General features: G+C 38.3%; 1 protein-coding gene across 1 annotated transcript in view; it reads right to left on the reverse strand.

The window, feature by feature from the left end:
- adgrb1a (adhesion G protein-coupled receptor B1a) overlaps positions 1–18,416 on the reverse strand; it is a 156,641-nt gene that overhangs the window by 72,179 nt on the left and 66,046 nt on the right. Inside the window, exons 12-14 of the mRNA XM_073485293.1 lie at positions 17,551–17,659; positions 13,886–14,029; positions 3,651–3,726 (exon numbers count right to left, since the gene is read on the reverse strand). Of these exons, the coding sequence (XP_073341394.1) occupies positions 3,651–3,726; positions 13,886–14,029; positions 17,551–17,659 (329 nt within the window). The remainder of the gene's footprint in view (positions 1–3,650; positions 3,727–13,885; positions 14,030–17,550; positions 17,660–18,416) is intronic.

Below are 18,416 nucleotides of genomic sequence, written 5' to 3' on the forward strand. Positions count from 1 at the left end.
TACCACAGCAGGATGATGACTCCAAACACACCTCAAAGCCTTATTAGAACTACTTGAAGACCAAAGAAGCCCAAGTCCTGACTGTCATAGACTTTCCTCCACAGTCACCTGACCTCAAACGGTAAAGATGATATAGCATTTGTAAACAAAACAAAAAACAAAACAAAACAGTATTATATTTGAAACAAATGCAAATACAAGTATTTTCACTGGTGTTCTCAGTCCTTTTGACACTGTATATATGAACTTTATGTACAATCTTTCACCCTAATCCATGCGATGTGACTGAAATGTTCACTTTGTCTGAAAGCGTTCAACTAGTCAACTGAAATTCATATATATGACATATTAAATGTTTTTTAATAACATGTTAAAGAATACTTGAATTGCAAACAATGACATCCATGGTAGGTCCACAGTTCATGTCCATTCTGCTTATAGATAAGCATCAAAATGACATGAGCTTTGATTGTTTGATGAACGAAAATATGTAACAGATTACTGACTCGTGTCTTTGATGAGCTCGCCAGAATCTTTGTGCCCTGTTTCAGAAAAAAACATAATCCTACCTACAAAGTAAACCTTAAAGAGTTTAAGGGGTGTTTTCTAGCATCTGAAGCAGTCCAAATTGTTTTTCAATACCGTTTCTTCGAAATTTTAGGGGGCATTCTATTTTACATTCTCACGGCCTGTTTAGTATGCATTGCAATTTCTGTTTTCATAGATACTATCAATCATGTGGAATGAGACAATCAGAAAAAAAAAGAATTGCTACAGGAAGTACTGACGCCGAAAGCTTCCAGTTGACCAAACATGTTCAGCAGCCCATGCTCCGTTTTCCAGTTCCTCACACTGTCACTGTATCCTCTACGCACAATCACCCTCTCACCATTCCAAAACACAATCAGTCAACTTAAATGTTTGTGTCATATAGTCTCTTGCCTCAAACTCATCTGCTTTTCCCCGAGGGGGGAATCAAATGCAGAAAAGGAGAGGAGACAAGGATGAAAAGAAATAAAGAAGAGTGAAGAGAAACCGAGAAATACAGAGAGCAGCAGCAATCCAAAGATCCAGAACAAACATGTAGGAGGACTGGAGAGAGTGAAGGTCTGCTTCATTTCCCTCTTCCCGTATGTTACCAGTTCATTATGTGCTTTTACCACATTATCATAATGGAGAGCTTCTTACCACTGCAACCACAGCCATAGATAAAAGGCTGTTACTCACATAAACGTGCACACGCCCTCACACACACACACATAGAATAACGCAGAGCTATACATACACTGCTGTGTTAAAATGTATGTTAATCATCATGCAGGCAGCAACAGCAACTTCCTCCAAGAAATCCCTTTACTCATGGAGATAAAAGACATACATGAGGCCACCCACTGCTAATGTGCTGCTGTTTCTGCATCGGTTCCTTGTTTTCATTTAACTGGGTACATTGACTGCAGCACTGATGTAAAATGCCCTGACTCTACCATGACGATCCGTAACAACCAACACATTTTTGTAGTAGGACCTGGAATATGGTTCAACTGTTCCACAGCGTCAGCGACTACATTTCAACACGTAGCTAGTTTAATAAGGGATGTTGTAAACTTTCCAATATTGTATTATCATTGTTGTTAATTGGTATGTGATCTTCTGTATGTGACTGAAACATTTTCACTTTCTATTAACTAACTGGATGTTTTTTTGTTTTGTTTTTTATAAGCAAGATCACCAGTCTTCTCACTGAATTAGATGGAGTAAGTGTATTCTCTAAGAATCCTCCTGCATCCTGGTTTGATAATGTTGCCTTTCAGTTAAGTTTCAAGGACTGTTCTTGACTGGAGAAAATCGAATTAAAAAGTGCAATAGCTAACTTTATGTTATCCAGTAGCTGATTTAAGTGGCTGTGTGGACTGCTGATGTATGTCATGTGAAAAGGCAGAATTGGTGTTAAGGAGTTCAGGGTGGATGGATGGGTTGACAAATTGTGGGCCTTTCACACAGGAGTTAAGTTTCCTCTACTCTTATTTTTTTTAAAAAGAAGAAAATAGTCAATGTTTAGTTCTCTCAATGATTTTTCCCTCACACCAATTACTGTATTTGTTACAGTGATTAGCGATGGTTTTGGAGGCCACAGACAAACAATGTTGTCCTGTTTATAGGGGCACTGAATCACTCGTACAGTTTGTTTTGGAAGGCAATTACAATAAAATATTTTGTTGTCCAGTTTGGAGGATTGTACATTTGTTTGTCCATCTATCACTCTCATCTGTCTCCCTACCTGTCTCTCAAGCATCTCTATACATATAATACACCCTGTGTCAACTTGAAGACACAAATAGTGATATTCTTGGAATATATAGCAAAACTACAAATCAGGCACAGTGGTGCTGTGAGCTAAATGTGAGCATATTAACATACTCAAAATAATAATACTAACATGCTAATGTTTTACAGGCATAATGTTTACCGTGCTCATCTTAGTCTAGCCATGTAGTATTGTAAATTACACTAAACAGAAGTACAGCAGAGGTTGATGAGAATGTTTAATAGGTATTTGGTCATCAAAGACAGGGGTTCACTAATGTATAATGTGGATTTCTTCAACCGATACCGATGACATAACCGATGACTTCACATTTTTGTATTTTAAAAAGAAATTCCCAACCTGTAGGTCTTTTTACACCTAAAAACTTCTTCTTCTTCTTCTTCTTCTTCTTCTTCTTCTTCTTCTTCTTCTTCTTCTTCTTCTTCGTGTTTATTGGCAGATGGCAAACTAACTTGAAATGTTCATACTCTAAACTCGCTTGTAGTTTCAGAGTGTGTAGATGCTGAACTTGTTAAGTCAGTGGAAGCAATTTGGTGTATTGTCTCTATTTATTGGCTATAATTTAATTTTAATAATTATAAATCATTGTAATATACATTTCCCATTATTGGGCCTATAATTTATATCATACATCCTTACTTATGCATAAATGTCAACCTCATAGCAGTGCCAGATGAAAAGTCAAAGCATCATCAAAATCAGTATTTTATCCTCTGGAACGGTGAATGTCTGTACAAAATCTAATGGCGAGCCATCCAATATTAGATATAATAACATTATATCTAATATTAGAGATATTTCTGTGTGGATCAAAGTGATGGACTGATTAATCAACATTGCCAACCATAAATAAAAACAAAACACAAGTGTGTATAATCTGAGACAAATATATTGAGTATGGAAGGTTTTTTGTAGATGATCAAGTCAGCAGTTCGACAGAATAATCTCAATTCAAGGTCCATTTACTATCTTATTCTCAAACCTTCAAGGTCTGCTTAAGTGAAGATGTTTTTTCTGGTACCTTTTATTGTACTGACAAATATCTTTGAACAAAAAGTTAAATCCATTCTCTTACAATCCTGTAACATATTTTTGCATGGGTACCCTGAACCATAACAGTTTTGGCTACAATCCTGTAAACTCATTTATCACATCCCTGCCTTCCTAATCTGAAAATATCTTTCTAAATACCCCTGATGTGGAGTTTCATGACCAGAGAGAACCTTGACATTTATGCAGTATCATGGCCGGAGGGAAACCTGGTTAACAATCAACAATGCCTCTAATCTTTTAGTTGCAGTAGTAAAGCAGTCACTAGTCTTACCTCTGCAGGGTCAGAATGCTGCCCAGGTTTCTGTACAAAACGATGCCGGTTACAAACGTTGAGGACTCGTCTGTATCTGTGTTGGGAAAGAAAGAGAGGTGCACACACTGAGACAGGAGTGTTTGGATGAATGTTCAGAGACACTGAATGGTTCAGTCTCTGTTAGTACTGTGGCCTGCTATAGAGGAGAATGCAGGTCAGCCATGCTGCCTCCACTCCTCCAGCCCCCAAGAGCTCTTTACACTGGAACTGGCCTACATGACCAGTCAGCTATAAACGCTGTCTCTTACACTGCTGTACAGTTGCACACACACACACACACACACACACACACACACACGCAGGCACAACTGACACAGCTAATCTCCACAGTGGCAAATAGTACAGCCTGACACTGTTTTCACTCAGGGACAACTAAAAAACTAAAATAAAAAAAAAACAACAGTGACAAAAACAATGCTTTGATGGACAATGAACATTTTACTTTAGTTGAGGAGAATTAATGAACCTAAAGGAAAGTTGACACAGAACTGTCAAACTATGGTACAACTTTGTTGAGGGCTTCCAACTTACAAGGAATACTATAATATTAAAGTTTATCTGGTTACCACTATTTTGAACATTATTGACAGCCACTACTATTTTAAAATTTTACTTTATGGGACCGTAGAACTAAATTGGATACGGACTCTTGCCCTAAAATGTGTTTACTTGTTGGTTGATGACTACATTTCAGTATCATGTGCATGCATAGGAAAAACACTACTCAACATAAAGAGCCTTCGATTGTAATCTTTTCAAGAGTTAGAAATACAGTCCTGGTTGACTTGGTGGTTACTGGTGATACAACAAGGTATCTGATATTTCAATACTAGGCCATGATAGTCATTTTGACCGTTTTCAAATTTGTTGTGACTTGACTTGAATTAAAAATGACGACACTTTCCGTTTCACACATAACTGAAATTATGTGTTATATATCTCAAATTTTAACACCAAGTACAGTGACTCAGACTTCTTCAAAAGCAATGTTTCCAACTTTTTTGTTTTTTGCACAATTTAAAAAATATACACAACAATATACAGTTCAGGAAGAGGCAGAAAACCCAATGGGCTTATTTGGAGCCTCCAACCAAATAATGTAAACATTTTACAAAGTTAAAGATAACACAACATACAGAAAATAATATGACTAGTAGTGATGGCACATACATAGTATGTGATGTTTGGGTGTGTATGTGTGTGTGCAAGGGTGTTTATGAGGGGGATATTAGTTTGTGTTTGTAATTGTAATTTGTAATTTGTAATCTGTATTGACTTCTTAAAAGATGTCCTAACACAATAAATGCATTACTCTCAATATTGGGCATTTATCATGAGAGATTACAGAGTTTGGAAATGATCACCCTTGGCAGTGCTAGTAATAATGGAATTCCGGCACTTCTAGTGTTAAATATAATGAAAGGTGTTCCGCAAGCTTTGGTGTTTTGTCCAAGATTGTTCACAACTTACATGAATGATAGTATTTCCTCATCCTCATCCTGTAAATTTCATCTTTGTACAGATGACACCATTTTATGTTGTATTGCAATGTCGGCACAATCAGCCACTGAATGTCTGCAATCTTCATTTGATTAACTCCAACTCCAGCTGCATTATCATAACTTAGTACTAAATTCAGTAAAACAAAAACAAATGGATGTTGTTCAACAAGTCTACTTATAATCTCCTAACATTCATTCTGCAAATGGTATATGCATCAGAGTGCCTCATTACACCCTGATTGCTAAAGTGAGACTAACACTTGGTTCCCTGTACAGAAATGAGAATTGCTTCCATATTCAACAAAAACGATTGTTAAATCTATTTTGGATTATGGCGATGTTATATACGGAAAAGCTGCTGCCTCTACATTGAAACCACTGGATACCGTCTACCAGTCAGTCCTACTGTTGATAACTGGTTGTCCTTACAGCACCAACCACTGCATCCTCTACCAAATGGTGGACTGGCCATCTTTAGTTTAATCTTTAATACAGATGCTTCCATCAGAACTAACTAATGTAAAATTTCATTAACTTACAGTGGAATATATATATATATATATATATATATATATATATATATATATATATATATATATATATATATATATTACTGTAATTTTATCTGTTTATTACTCTTGTATTTATTTATTTTATCCTACTTTATACTTCATTGTTTTCATTTTCCTTATTTGGTATTTACTCCATAGCATGGTTGTCCTGTATGCTATCCGTATGTCACAACTATATATGGTTAAGGTTGGATAAAGATCATGGCTTTAGTTAATAAAATATGGTTAAGGTATGGTAAAACAGTAAGGTTCATATATGGTTAAGTTTAGACAAATAAAACATGAGGTCTGGGAATGAGTCTCCCTTATGGTCTCCTTTATGAAGATCTGGTGTGCTATAGTTTGCTGTGTGGTCAAAATTGTCCAAGTGGCCAATTTTGTCATCTTCCCATGTTAGAGAGGACAGTCATGTGCAGCCCAAAATGTATAGGCTGAGTGGAAGATATGTCAGTGCGGACCATATGTGCTTACAAACATGGGTGAACACACCTGTGTAGGCAGACTCCACTTTTCATATTCGTTTTGGAACATATTCAGACTTTTCCCTCTATCTCTCTATATAAAGAGCGCAATACTTGTGCCAATACAGCATTGGCACTGAACATGGTGATGGATTTAAATGTTGACTTGTGGAATCATACAATATGAATGTAATTTCAATGATACTAGGCTAAAATCACACATGCATCGACAGCAAGGGGCAGTAAACAGCTTGAGCCGCGAGTGACCAACTTTGTTGTATTACAGACAAACATACTGTGGTCCAAGAGGATTCATAATGAAGACCGAAGAGGACTAACAAATATTATCTTAATACACTGACACCAATTGTTGTCTTCTGCATCAAGTCCAGTGCCTGCATGTATCATCTCCTGCAAGGGTACACAGTGGAGTCCTTTGTGGAAACTTCCCCACTTACAACAAAAAGTAAATATAGAGCAGGAGTATTCAATTAAAATTAGAAGAGGTCCAGTTAGAGAAAATTTCCTCAAGCAAAGGTCTGGAACATCATAATGTCTAACTTGTATTATGATTGTGTGCAGAAAGTTGAAGTAGCCTAGCAGTTGTATAAACCTCTGTATGTAGTCAACAACTGACTGTAGAATTAAATCAAGTACAATTCTATATTTCAGCAATACTTTCACACTGAACTGAAGAGATTATAAATAAGTACTCTGATAATAAATGAATGTTCTTTTCTCGTTTTAGGTAAAGTAAGAGATGTATTTCAAAATAAATTCCATAATAGATAAATAGTTCCCTTTTCGTTAATTTTCAACACCATTTAACATCTTAACAGTCTCAACCAACTTTGCAATATACAATCTCAACACATCTTAACAACTGAACAGTTTTTCTTTCCCTCAGAGAATAGAGCAAAAGTTTTATCTGCCAGGATTTTATCCGGGCTGAATGGTGTCAGGGCCATCTTCATAAACATGTTTAGCTGGGACGATATATTTTTAAATGTTGATAGTGCAGATAGCTGCCTTTATTTTCTGTGCCCTTAATTCAGATTTGAGTGGGTATGTTTGCTTAAAAGTCATGCTTCGTGTGGCGCTTCACTTTGCCACTTATCAAAAGCCGCCATGGTCAAGTCATGGTGAGACTAGTTTTGAACTGCCCAAGCGAAGAATGAACATGTAAGGGTTCACTCTTGATCAAAAGCTCTGTTTTCGATGTCTACTTTTCTCTCTTTAGAGCATGCCATGTGAAATATCTCTTTTCTGACTCGTGTATTCCTCCAACAGTTGTTGTGTGTATGTATTCACTCACTCGAGTTGCCCCACTTGTCCGAATGTGTCGATTTGATTGGCTAACTTGTCATGTGAGATGATTAACAACACATGCAATTGATCTTTTAGTTTCGGGGGCTGCCAACACAGCTGCTCCAGGCAAAATACAAATGCTCCATCAAAATAGTATAATTCTCAGTATTTTAACAGGTTATTTTAACACATTACAGGTCCGGACCCAGATGCCATCCTATCCACACTCCAACCTCTATTTGTGACCTCTGATATAGAGATTATGACTGCATGACAAGGACAGAATTAAGGAGTTTAACTTTAGACCTAGAGCATTATTGAGATGAACACAGGACCAATAAAGCATGGCAACAAAGAGGAGGTTGGCCTGCCAGGTGTATTGCCAGTTTTTGAGAAATGTTCCGTTAAAAGAAAGGAACCACTTATGTTATCCATACAACCTATAGGATACATAGCTTGCATGCTACTAATGTTAGCTAAATATGCCGTTGAGTTTTTTACATAGTAACATTTTATTACTAGAGCTGTATTACATTCATCAATGAGTTGGCTAATTGGTTTTTATGGTAGCTTACTGTGGTACACAAGGCATATGGTCTGTCCAAAACCTGGTGCAAAAGTTATCATTTTTCAGGGTACTAATCCAGACCAGGAAAAAAATGGAAGGAGAAGACAAAATGAAAATGTCTTGTTCTGGATGGAAGTGCTGGATAGAGAGTAGTGAGCACAATAAACTGACCACTCAGTGAACAGTTTGATATTACATACATCTTTTTTGCCCTACATTAAGGTGCAATAAGTGATTTTGGAGAGAGTTTATTGTTGAGTCTCATTAACAGGCTCAGTCTGATTCCTCAGACCAAGCCACCAGCCCCAGAATGAGACTCAACAATCAACTTTCTTTCACTATGGAACGGCAGCTGACTTCACCAACTGAAGTTATGTGTAGCCTATAAGGACTGCATTCAGCTAAAAGCTGAAATACCTTTTAAAGATAGTGAATGAATTTAACTTTTAACTTTTCAACTTAATTTTTTCTTCAAAAACAGTGCAAAAACTGAAAGTTTAGACCGGAGTCAGAGCTTTGGGTCAATATAATTTTAGCCTCAGGTCATCCGATGCTCTGGCTGCCACAGTCACATGAGCGGCGCCTGAGCACATGCACCATTGACCCAGTCAGAAATCCACCCATTAAACTGCATATCTACATGTTCTGCAGCTCTCTGCGGGTGAGCTCCCCCTGCTGCAGTTAAGGGACAACAGAAAAGTTCCAGCAAAGGAAGAAATTTGTCAAAACTTGACTGCTGGACTACATGAAGGCACAGACAGGCCCAGGGCGAGGAGAAGCCTTCTCTTTCCGGCTGCAGTGTCAAAGGCGAAAAAAACACAACTCCATCTGCCGGGCCATCTGAAGACATCCAACTCTTCTGCTCCAGCACACTACATGGCAGCCCGAGAGCACAACGTTTTGTGCCAGGCAGCAGTCAGAGGCTGTAGCTCCCAGGCAACAGCTGAGCTCCCATGGGCATCAGGGGGGAAACCGAGCAAGGCGTCTGTGTGTATTTGTGTGTGTGAGGGGATGAAGTATTATGTGTCCTGCTCATTCACTCTTTGGCTGCCCCATCCAATATGCTCAGCCAGATTGTCTGTGCCCAACAAGAGCAAGCATGGAGGGACTTTAACCAGTGATTCAATAAGTCATATGTCTGCGTGTGAGAACTGAAACTGTTCATAGCCAAGTATCTATCCATGAACATTTGTTCACATGATCTATGTACTGAATATTTGATTGCATATGTTGAAGTGTTAATATGCACTTGCATGTAGTCATGCATAAGCTTCTTTACTCACAGTTTCAAATAATGTAATGAGCAGGCAATGCTGAATTTCATGACATTCACCCGAAAACACATTCAATGGCTCAACACTATGCTTCAACACACCTGAGTTTTTAAGTAGGGTTTGTCATAATGGGGGCTCTTCTCAACCAGTTGGTGGGAGGAAGTGGACTAGAAAACCCTTTAACAGCGATGTGCACTTGTGCTTCCCTAATATACTCCATTACATCTTAACAGTAACACACATGCCAAGAATGGAGTAAACATCATACAGATTTAACTAACATCTTGCTACTCTGTCAGATAATATTATGCTCATGAACTTTTTCTGTATTTTGCCTTTAAATGGAGGCTTTGAGTAAAAACAACAATGTGAAATGAAGTTAACACAAAAAATATGGAAAATATTACTGTTTCTAAATTCATTTGACTTGTATCATTATGTATGCATGCAAAATAATGCTCTGTTGATTTCTTTTTATGTTCTTGCATGGAAACAGCATGTGCTTCAATAGAGCATCTGGAGAAGCAAGGTGTCTGTTGGTGTCCTTGGTTGACTACTGCATCCTGCTTATTTAGGACCATGTGTCCCACAGTTTAACTGTAACCACCTTAAAGATGTAATTTATAAAACACGGCCAGAATTCAAAGGCAGACGCAAAAACATAGGGGGCTGCATATCACTACAGTAACCAAAAAATGCTGCTCTTTGCTAGCTGCCTCTTGAGGTACAAAGTGGTATTACCAGACAGGATGGGCTGGGGATAGCTGGTTAGCATGCTAGCTTCATATCTGTGCAACACAGTACATTGATGTCTTTGGAAATGTCAACATTATTGTTTTCCTCACATTCTGTTGATAATGTCTGTTCAGTTTTTGAATGTTTTAAACTAAAATTCTGGACATATTCTGGACATACAGGGTTCCCTGTGGAGGTTTAGACCTCTATTAGCCTTATGGAGCTGTTTTTTTCTGTGACTGGGCACATGCAAAGGGACACACATGCATGTGATCAATCAATCTATCAATGGTCTGACTTTCTTTAACTGAACCACAGGTGGCGATGATGAACAAGACGACTGCCAGCAAGTAAACATGGATGTAAACAATCATGGATAAAAAATGCTTAACAAATCAGCTTAGCAAATGTTTAATGAGGAAGGAAATGGCTTCTTTGTATTTTATAATAGGCTCTTATATAGTTTCATACTGATTGTTCTTCTGTTACATGTTTGCACACTGCAAAGAGGAGGCAAATCAAATTCTTCCTCTAGCCCCTAGCAATGTTTCATTTAAGTTTTAGCAGCATTAAACAAACACATTTCTGTCTGTTCTTTTTTTTTCTACAGACCGTGCCATTTTTTCCTCTTTTTATTTCAAGAAAAAATTCAGAACCTTTCTAGAGATGTGAGAAGCGACTGATCAATCACTGTAAACAAGGCATCAGAGAGCCATTTTAATCCAAGAAAGCACGTCCAAGCTGTATGCATAAAGAGGGCTGGCTGCTTGTGTGACATTGCCACTGTGGAGACACATCCCTCAGCTGGGGAGGAAATTGTCTCTAATTGCTCCTGATTGGCTCCTGTTGACTCCTGATTAGAAGTGACGGCCTCATTAGCATGCTAGCAGTACAGGGCTGTCTTTAATGGTCGAAAACATCCCAACTGACAAATTACCCCACTGCTACTGAAAACTGTGTACCTAGCACCTGCCTGCAGGGAGGAGTCTCACTCAGCTGGTGCTGTTCTTAATTACAACTCATGACACAAATTCACAAATATGCCTCCCCACTCACCAAAATCAATATTGATACTGTATGACGCTGATCCAGATTATATTCAATGACAAAGGGGGGCCAAAGCATGCCCACCTCGCCTCCAAACAGGGTGTCTCAGGACCACGGCCAACCCATGACAACCCTCCCATCTCTCCCTTAAACAAGCCTGTGTTGTGAGACTTAACTCATGCCTGTACAGGAAACCTCACTGTGTGTCCAGTTACCAATATTTTTGTAGCTTCTAACTGAATCTCTGCGTTTTGTATTTTAGTTTCTCTCCAGTGTCCCTGTCTGTACTTTCAGATATCTGCTGTATTTTACGCTTTCATCATGTGTTCAGTCTTAGCTGTTACAGGAGTCGTGTTAAATTACTGCTGATAAAATGTCCTGTTTTTCCTGCTTCATAAAAAAAGCATTTAAATAACTAATTTAATTTTTTTTAATTTAATAAGTTTATTTGTATCAGGGACAATGTACAAAATAACATTAGTCTCGAGATGAGAGAAGATGCTTTGTACCAGATTTAGCTTACTAGCTACTTTCCATCCAACTAACTTTTATTGTCAAGTATTTATAGGAAATGAAATGTTTTGTTGTTGTTTTTTTTGCTTAAACCCAACCAGAGACTTTGTGACAAGAGAAAAATAGCATCTTTTGTTTCAAGTTAACTTTTGCAAAGTAGATACTCATTATGGTCAGCCAACACCACCACCACACGACTGCTCCACAGACACTCATACGGAGCACTAATGCGTGTGGAGGTGCATGTTGATAGATGATGGACCAAACCACTGTGAGACATATGAAGGGGGGAACCAATCTTAAAAACTTAAAGACACATTGTTTTGTGTCTCCAATTATCAGACGTGTTTTCAATACACAATACATAGAAACATATCATTTAAAATGATATGTTCTAAATGATATGGGTTAATGAGGGGGACAAATCTGTTTTCCCCCACCCCACTCCCACCTCCTCCAATGCGTTGGATTGCATTAGGCTGTATAGGTATGTATACCTAATAGTCACTGAGTGTACACACACATCATTCATATAGTTGCGTTTGAAAACATGTTTAATGTGTAATACATCTGAGACTATTGTAATTATGTTTGACATATCGGTTGTCTGATAAAACAATATGTAATTTGCAATGACATTAATGGAACAGAGCAGAAAAATCCTATTATTTGACATTTTATTAATAATAATAATAATAATAATACATTTTATTTAGAAGGCGCCTTTCTGGACACTCAGGGACACCGTACACAAATGAGATAAAAGAAAACATCAAGAATAACATCAATATCAATAAAAACACACAAAATAAGAACAATAACAATAGATTGAAGGGATGGGACAGGGCAAGTGGCATCAGAGGGAATAGGCAGTTTTAAACAGGTGTGTTTTGAGTTGTGATTTGAAGTGAGGGAGTGAATCAATGTTTCTGAGTTGGGGTGGAAGTGAGTTCCAGAGGCGGGGGGCAGAGCGGCTGAATGCTCTGCTCCCCATGGCGGAGGGGACAGACAGGTGTATGGAGGAGGAGGATCTGAGGGAGCGGGAGGGAGTGGGAACATGGAGGAGGTCTGACAGATATGGGGGGGCGAGGTTGTGAATGGCCTTGAATGTTACCAGGAGGACTTTGTATTGGATACGGAAATGAACCGGGAGCCAGTGGAGCTGCTGAAGGACAGGGGTGATGTGGTGGATAGAGGGGGTTCTTGTTATGATGCGGGCAGCTGAATTCTGGACCAGTTGAAGTTTATGGAGTGATTTGTGAGGGAGGCCAAAGAGGAGAGAGTTGCAGTAGTCCAGGCGGGAGGTGACAAGGCTGTGGACAAGGATGGCGGCAGTGTGGGGGGTGAGGGAGGGGCGGAGGCGGTTGATGTTTCGTAGGTGGAAGTAGGCAGACCGGGTAATGTTATTGATATGGGATTGAAAGGATAGTGTACTGTCAAGGATGACACCCAGACTCTTAACCTGGGGGGAGGGTGAAACGGAGGAGCTGTCAATAGTGAGTGAAAAGCTGTCGGTTTTGGATAGAGTGGATTTTGTGCCATACAGTCTCCTTTTTGTATTCACAGTTTGTTTCTGCTATAAAACTTGAGTTGTATAATCGTCTTTATCTGTAAGCAATGGCTCAGTGGGCTATATATGGGCATGCTCTTGTTCACAATTCAGGCCATCAAATTATTCAGTCAAATGGGCTTTATATTAACATTATATAAAACATACTTGGGCCTTATTGAAGACAAACTGCCATTTTGTTGTACAGCTGCTGAACAGCGGGTGATTTTATTATTATCCTGCATGTTTTATTTTCAACATTAAATACAACCATCTCTGCATGCATTTCTCTGAGCGGGTGCTATGCTTTGCAGATTAATGGCAGTAAACACTGTTTTATAAATCAACTGCCGTTACCTATTTCAGCTTTTTATGTCTCGACTCCCAACCAAACACACACGCAAATACACATTTCTCCAACAGAAGGTAGACAAGCCTGATGTAATCAGTATTTTAAGAATATGTTTTGCTCTGAATAAATAAATTCATAAAATCATCCAAGACTTATTATTTTGTCAAATATCACTTGAATTTAATGCCCACACACCTGTTGTCACTCTCCCTGGGTACAGCAACTGCAACAGTGACCGCAGCATCCATATGTTATATCTTAGTGGGTTTGGGTTGGGGTGCAGATGTGTGTATGGTGTGTCACAGCTCTCACCTGGCTTGCCAGTAGACAGAATGTTCTTGGGGATGGTAACTCTGTCTTCGGAGTTGCGGGCCCAGTCCACCATGCCCCTCCAGCCCTTCATAGGGAAACTGATGTCTGCATGACCCATCACTGGACGCTTGTGGATGCTCAATACTGTAACAGGGAAATGGTGACAGCTGAAACTACACTTTATATTTACTTCATACTTGTGTAGCCAGTTTCTTTCAATGATTGATGGGTCTTTCATGAAGTTACACAAGCGTACACATTAAACACTAGGTGCTGCACAGAATCACAGGAATAAAAACAGAAAAATAAAGTCTGCACACTAGATAATGATCCCATGAACATTTAGTCCCTCCCAAAGTAAGGGAGGAGATATTAAATGTCCATGGGAGCACAGGAGAATGTGGACCCTATTTTTCAGTCTTTCATGAATGCAACATTTTGTTCTAATTGTTAGAACAGCCTTGGTTATTTTGAGAGAGATTTAAGTATTTGTGTTTTTCTCTGTGCAGTCAGTTGTCACAAATTTCCAGCTACCAATCAGAATTTGACAACATTTGAATCAGAATCAGATTTGGACATATACATTTATTCTGGTTAAGTAGCTTGCTTATGCCAACATCAATCAAATCCCAATGAATATTTATAACTAATACACAACAGAGTTGTTTTACTAAACGTTGAGTGCTGCTTATGAGGTCATGCCTCATTGTTTTTATGTTTTTTTATAGTATATATTTTCTTTCAATTAATTATATTTTTATCATATAAGATTAAATTATATATATATATATATGTATATTTATATATATATATATATATACATATATATATGTATATATATATATATATATATATATATATATATATATATATATATATATATATATATATATATATACAGACAGGGTGCTGTATATTGTTGAAGACTGCAGTCTTACATAGCCAGACCTATCTCCACAGAGCTGTGTCAGTGCTGGAGATAGGTGCGGTTTTTGTCATCTTTTATTCTGGTATGGGGGAAAATTGCTTTCGCTTGTAAGTATTTCTTTTAACCTCAAACATCTTTGCTTTTCGGACATTGCTTCACTAGAAAACTGTTTTGCACATGGGGAGGTGAGCCCTGGACAAAACAAAAAAGGTAAGAGCTGCAAGCTTGTCTACCATCAGTGACAGGGCTAGGGTTAGGGTAACTTGCACCTTTCAGCATGTAGGTTTGTCACTTGGAGATTGTCCGTAGCGATGAGGATTTTGAACAGTAACATGCAGATATCAGAAGGGAGGAGAACATCGCCTGAAATAGGCCCTGAATGGCAGCAATATAACAACAGCCTGCATCTGGTAAGTCAGACCATGAAGATTGTAAAGCCCTTGATTTTACCATGGATTTTTAATATGGAAAACAATTTCTCCAAGTAAAACTTACAAAATTAAAAGTTAGAAATAAAAGCTGTGTAGCATGCTTTTATAGAAAATGTCTATCTGTTATAATGTCAGCATGGCCTGCTAGGCTCCTATTAAGCATTCATTCCTCCCACTCTCTGTACAATGTGTTCACTTCTCCTATGCTGACATATTACCTGCCCCCAGGAAAGCTGTGTTGTAAAAATGTTAAGAAATTTGTAAAAATATCAGAGTTTCCTCATTAAGAAAGGGCCATAATGTCAGGCAATAAAACAGGACCCACCTTAAAGCCCTAACCATGTCAGTGGATGCTGTGCATTAATAGTACATATTCTCAAACAACCCACACACAGTGAGCCTGTTGCTGTGGCAGACCATGGAGTTCTAGGACCACAGGGCATTATCCAGGTTTGCCTGGTTGGTATTCCAGCCATAAATGTCAGATATAACTACCAAGAAATGCCTCAATTGATTCAATATTCTGTGATTGTTTAGCCAGCTGCAACTTTCTGTCTTCTTGTCTGTCTAGATGACATTCATCACGGTGCCGTGCATTAGGGCTAACAAAGAGGACAATGGATGTAGGTGTTTTCACATCATAGACTGCATATCTGTGTGTTGTGTGTAGTGTTTTCTGTTTTAAAGACCTCCAAAGAGAAGTAAAAATGATCATTTTACTGACTGCAATAGCCCCTAATATCTCTCTTAAAACCATTTAGCAGTTGGAGTTCAAGCCTGGTGAATGGCGTCCTATACAACTTGACTACTTTGATGGGTTTGGAGGAAGAAACTCTGATCTAACTATAAGTTGGCAGATGATGGAGTTTTCCTGTGCGTGTCTTTGCTTATGTTTGAGGTGTGGGAGGGAAGAGGAGGCCAGCCGCCCCAGGGGAGGTACGTTGCTGGTGTGGGCGGGCATTTGGCTCCAGACAGCGAGGTGGCACTGCTATAAACAGGACCTCTCATCTGGCCTCAATTCCCACGTACTCTCCCTTGACTCAACTCAAACTCTGCCTTGTTTTTATCTGGAGGTCAAAGAGTGCAGCAGATCCTCTGTGATGACTACACAATATTATTTTTTTCCCTATATAAGAAACACAGAGCATTTATAGCCACCGGGCAATGGAAGAAGGCAGTGAGCAGTTGTGAATGTGGATTTAGAGTCCCATGAGACATGTCTAAGGATCTGCTGCCCTGGGGAGTGCTAATATTCACCATGGGTTTGTTCTCTTGATGTACTGAGGAACAGAAATACGGCCACATTCTTTACTGAGGGATCAAATGATGTTTGTTGTTATGGATACCATACATGTACTAGCTGTACACCATTTAAAGGCTAACATTTCTGACCAGACAACAATAACTATAACAAATAGAAAAAAAGCACAATATAGATAGAGACACCATTAAGTGCAGTATGTAAGGTATCTGATATGTTTGGAGAAAAAAAGTTTTGGACTTTGCTCAGTTTCCTCTAATTTGGTAATTTAAAACCAAAAGAACTCTTGAGACCAACATATATACTTAGTGAGATGTTTTACAGTTAACATAACACTAACAGGAAATATAATGATACCATTTAAAAAGGAAAACTTACGATAAATTAAACAACAGATAAGAAAAAAACCCTGTATAACATTTAGCAAAAGATATATGATGAATAATAGTTAAACTTTTTGTCTGTGCTGAAGTGTATATTAACATAAAGGCTTAAGGAGCACTCACTGATTTCACACATTCAGATTAAATTCAGAGACTCAGTTTCGATTTGAAGAATTTAACGGAAGGCCTGCAAAACAAGCAGGCGGCATATATGTATGTGTTTACCAGTCAGGGATTGTCTAATGCATGTTTTTAGCTGCATTATGTGGAGTGTAGGATCCATACTATGGACTTAAAGATGTGCTATATTACCTTTTCTGCTACCATTCTGACAACTTTACTCCAGATCATATTATTAACCTTTGATTAGCTGACTTTGATATGTTTATGATAACCTACTGCTAAGTTAACTGATAATATACATGAGCCCTGTGTATGGACACTTAGGTGATAGGACAGGTATACAGTGGCTCTTGCTGGATGTAAACTTAAGGCTGTCAATGTCTGTTTCACCATAGGGTCACCCTCCCCTGTTCTGCCTTTTATGTACTGCATTGTTTTTATGAAGATAAATGTTCAGAGAAAGAAAAGCTGTGATAAGAGTATTTGTTTTGATAAGCAGAGATAGGTGTAGAGATCTCCTGGATGGAGATAAGGCTGACCTAGGTTATCGGTGACTTCATACATGTCTTGAAAGTCTTTCATCCTCAGGCCAATGACATCCACAAAGTCCTCCACCAGACGGAACAGCTCTTTGATGTTTGGCCCCAGCTGAGAAAATAAAGACACATGAAATAGAAAAAGGATTATAAATTTAGGGTGAATATTCTGAAGTGCAGCTGAAACACTTGACTCACAAGAGGACTTTTATAGGAAAGCTGTATTCGTGGCAAACATTGTCAGACCATCCCCTGTTGGTTCAGTGTCACCATTTCCCATCTTCCACACAAAATCAATTTTGCGCATCACATTCTTACTCTTCATTTTGATGATGACAGAATATAAAATTAACTTTAAAGGTTCTTATTCTGTTTTTTTTTTTTACTCTTGGGACAAACTCTGAAACACATAACAAGCTCTGCAAACATTAATAATGTGAAGACTGTAGTCCTCCACCATGACAGGATTATTTAATAACAGCGGGCAAACCTAGAATTTATGAGCTGCATTTACAGGTAAGTTGAGAAAATAAAACTTATTCAAGTTTAGGTTCAGTTAAGGCAACAAAATATTGGGTTTTAAGTTAATAAGTGATAAGTACAGTAATATTATGGATATGATTATCATTATCATTATTACAACAGGATGAAAATGTTCTATTTGCTCATTATAAGCTTTCAGATTCTGATACGGCCTGAGCTGGGCTCTCTTTTTAACTTCTTTTATGGTCAACTTCGACACAGTTGACTAAAATATACTGATCAAGAGATTAGAAAAGCAGGTTGGACTTTCTGGTACTTAATTGGTTCATCTCATACTTACATGATAGGGCCTAACTTGTGTCAATTGGCAATCACAGATCTGATTG

This window comes from Pagrus major, chromosome 17 (genome assembly GCF_040436345.1).
Source record: "Pagrus major chromosome 17, Pma_NU_1.0".
Classification (NCBI taxonomy): Eukaryota; Metazoa; Chordata; class Actinopteri; order Spariformes; family Sparidae; genus Pagrus; species Pagrus major.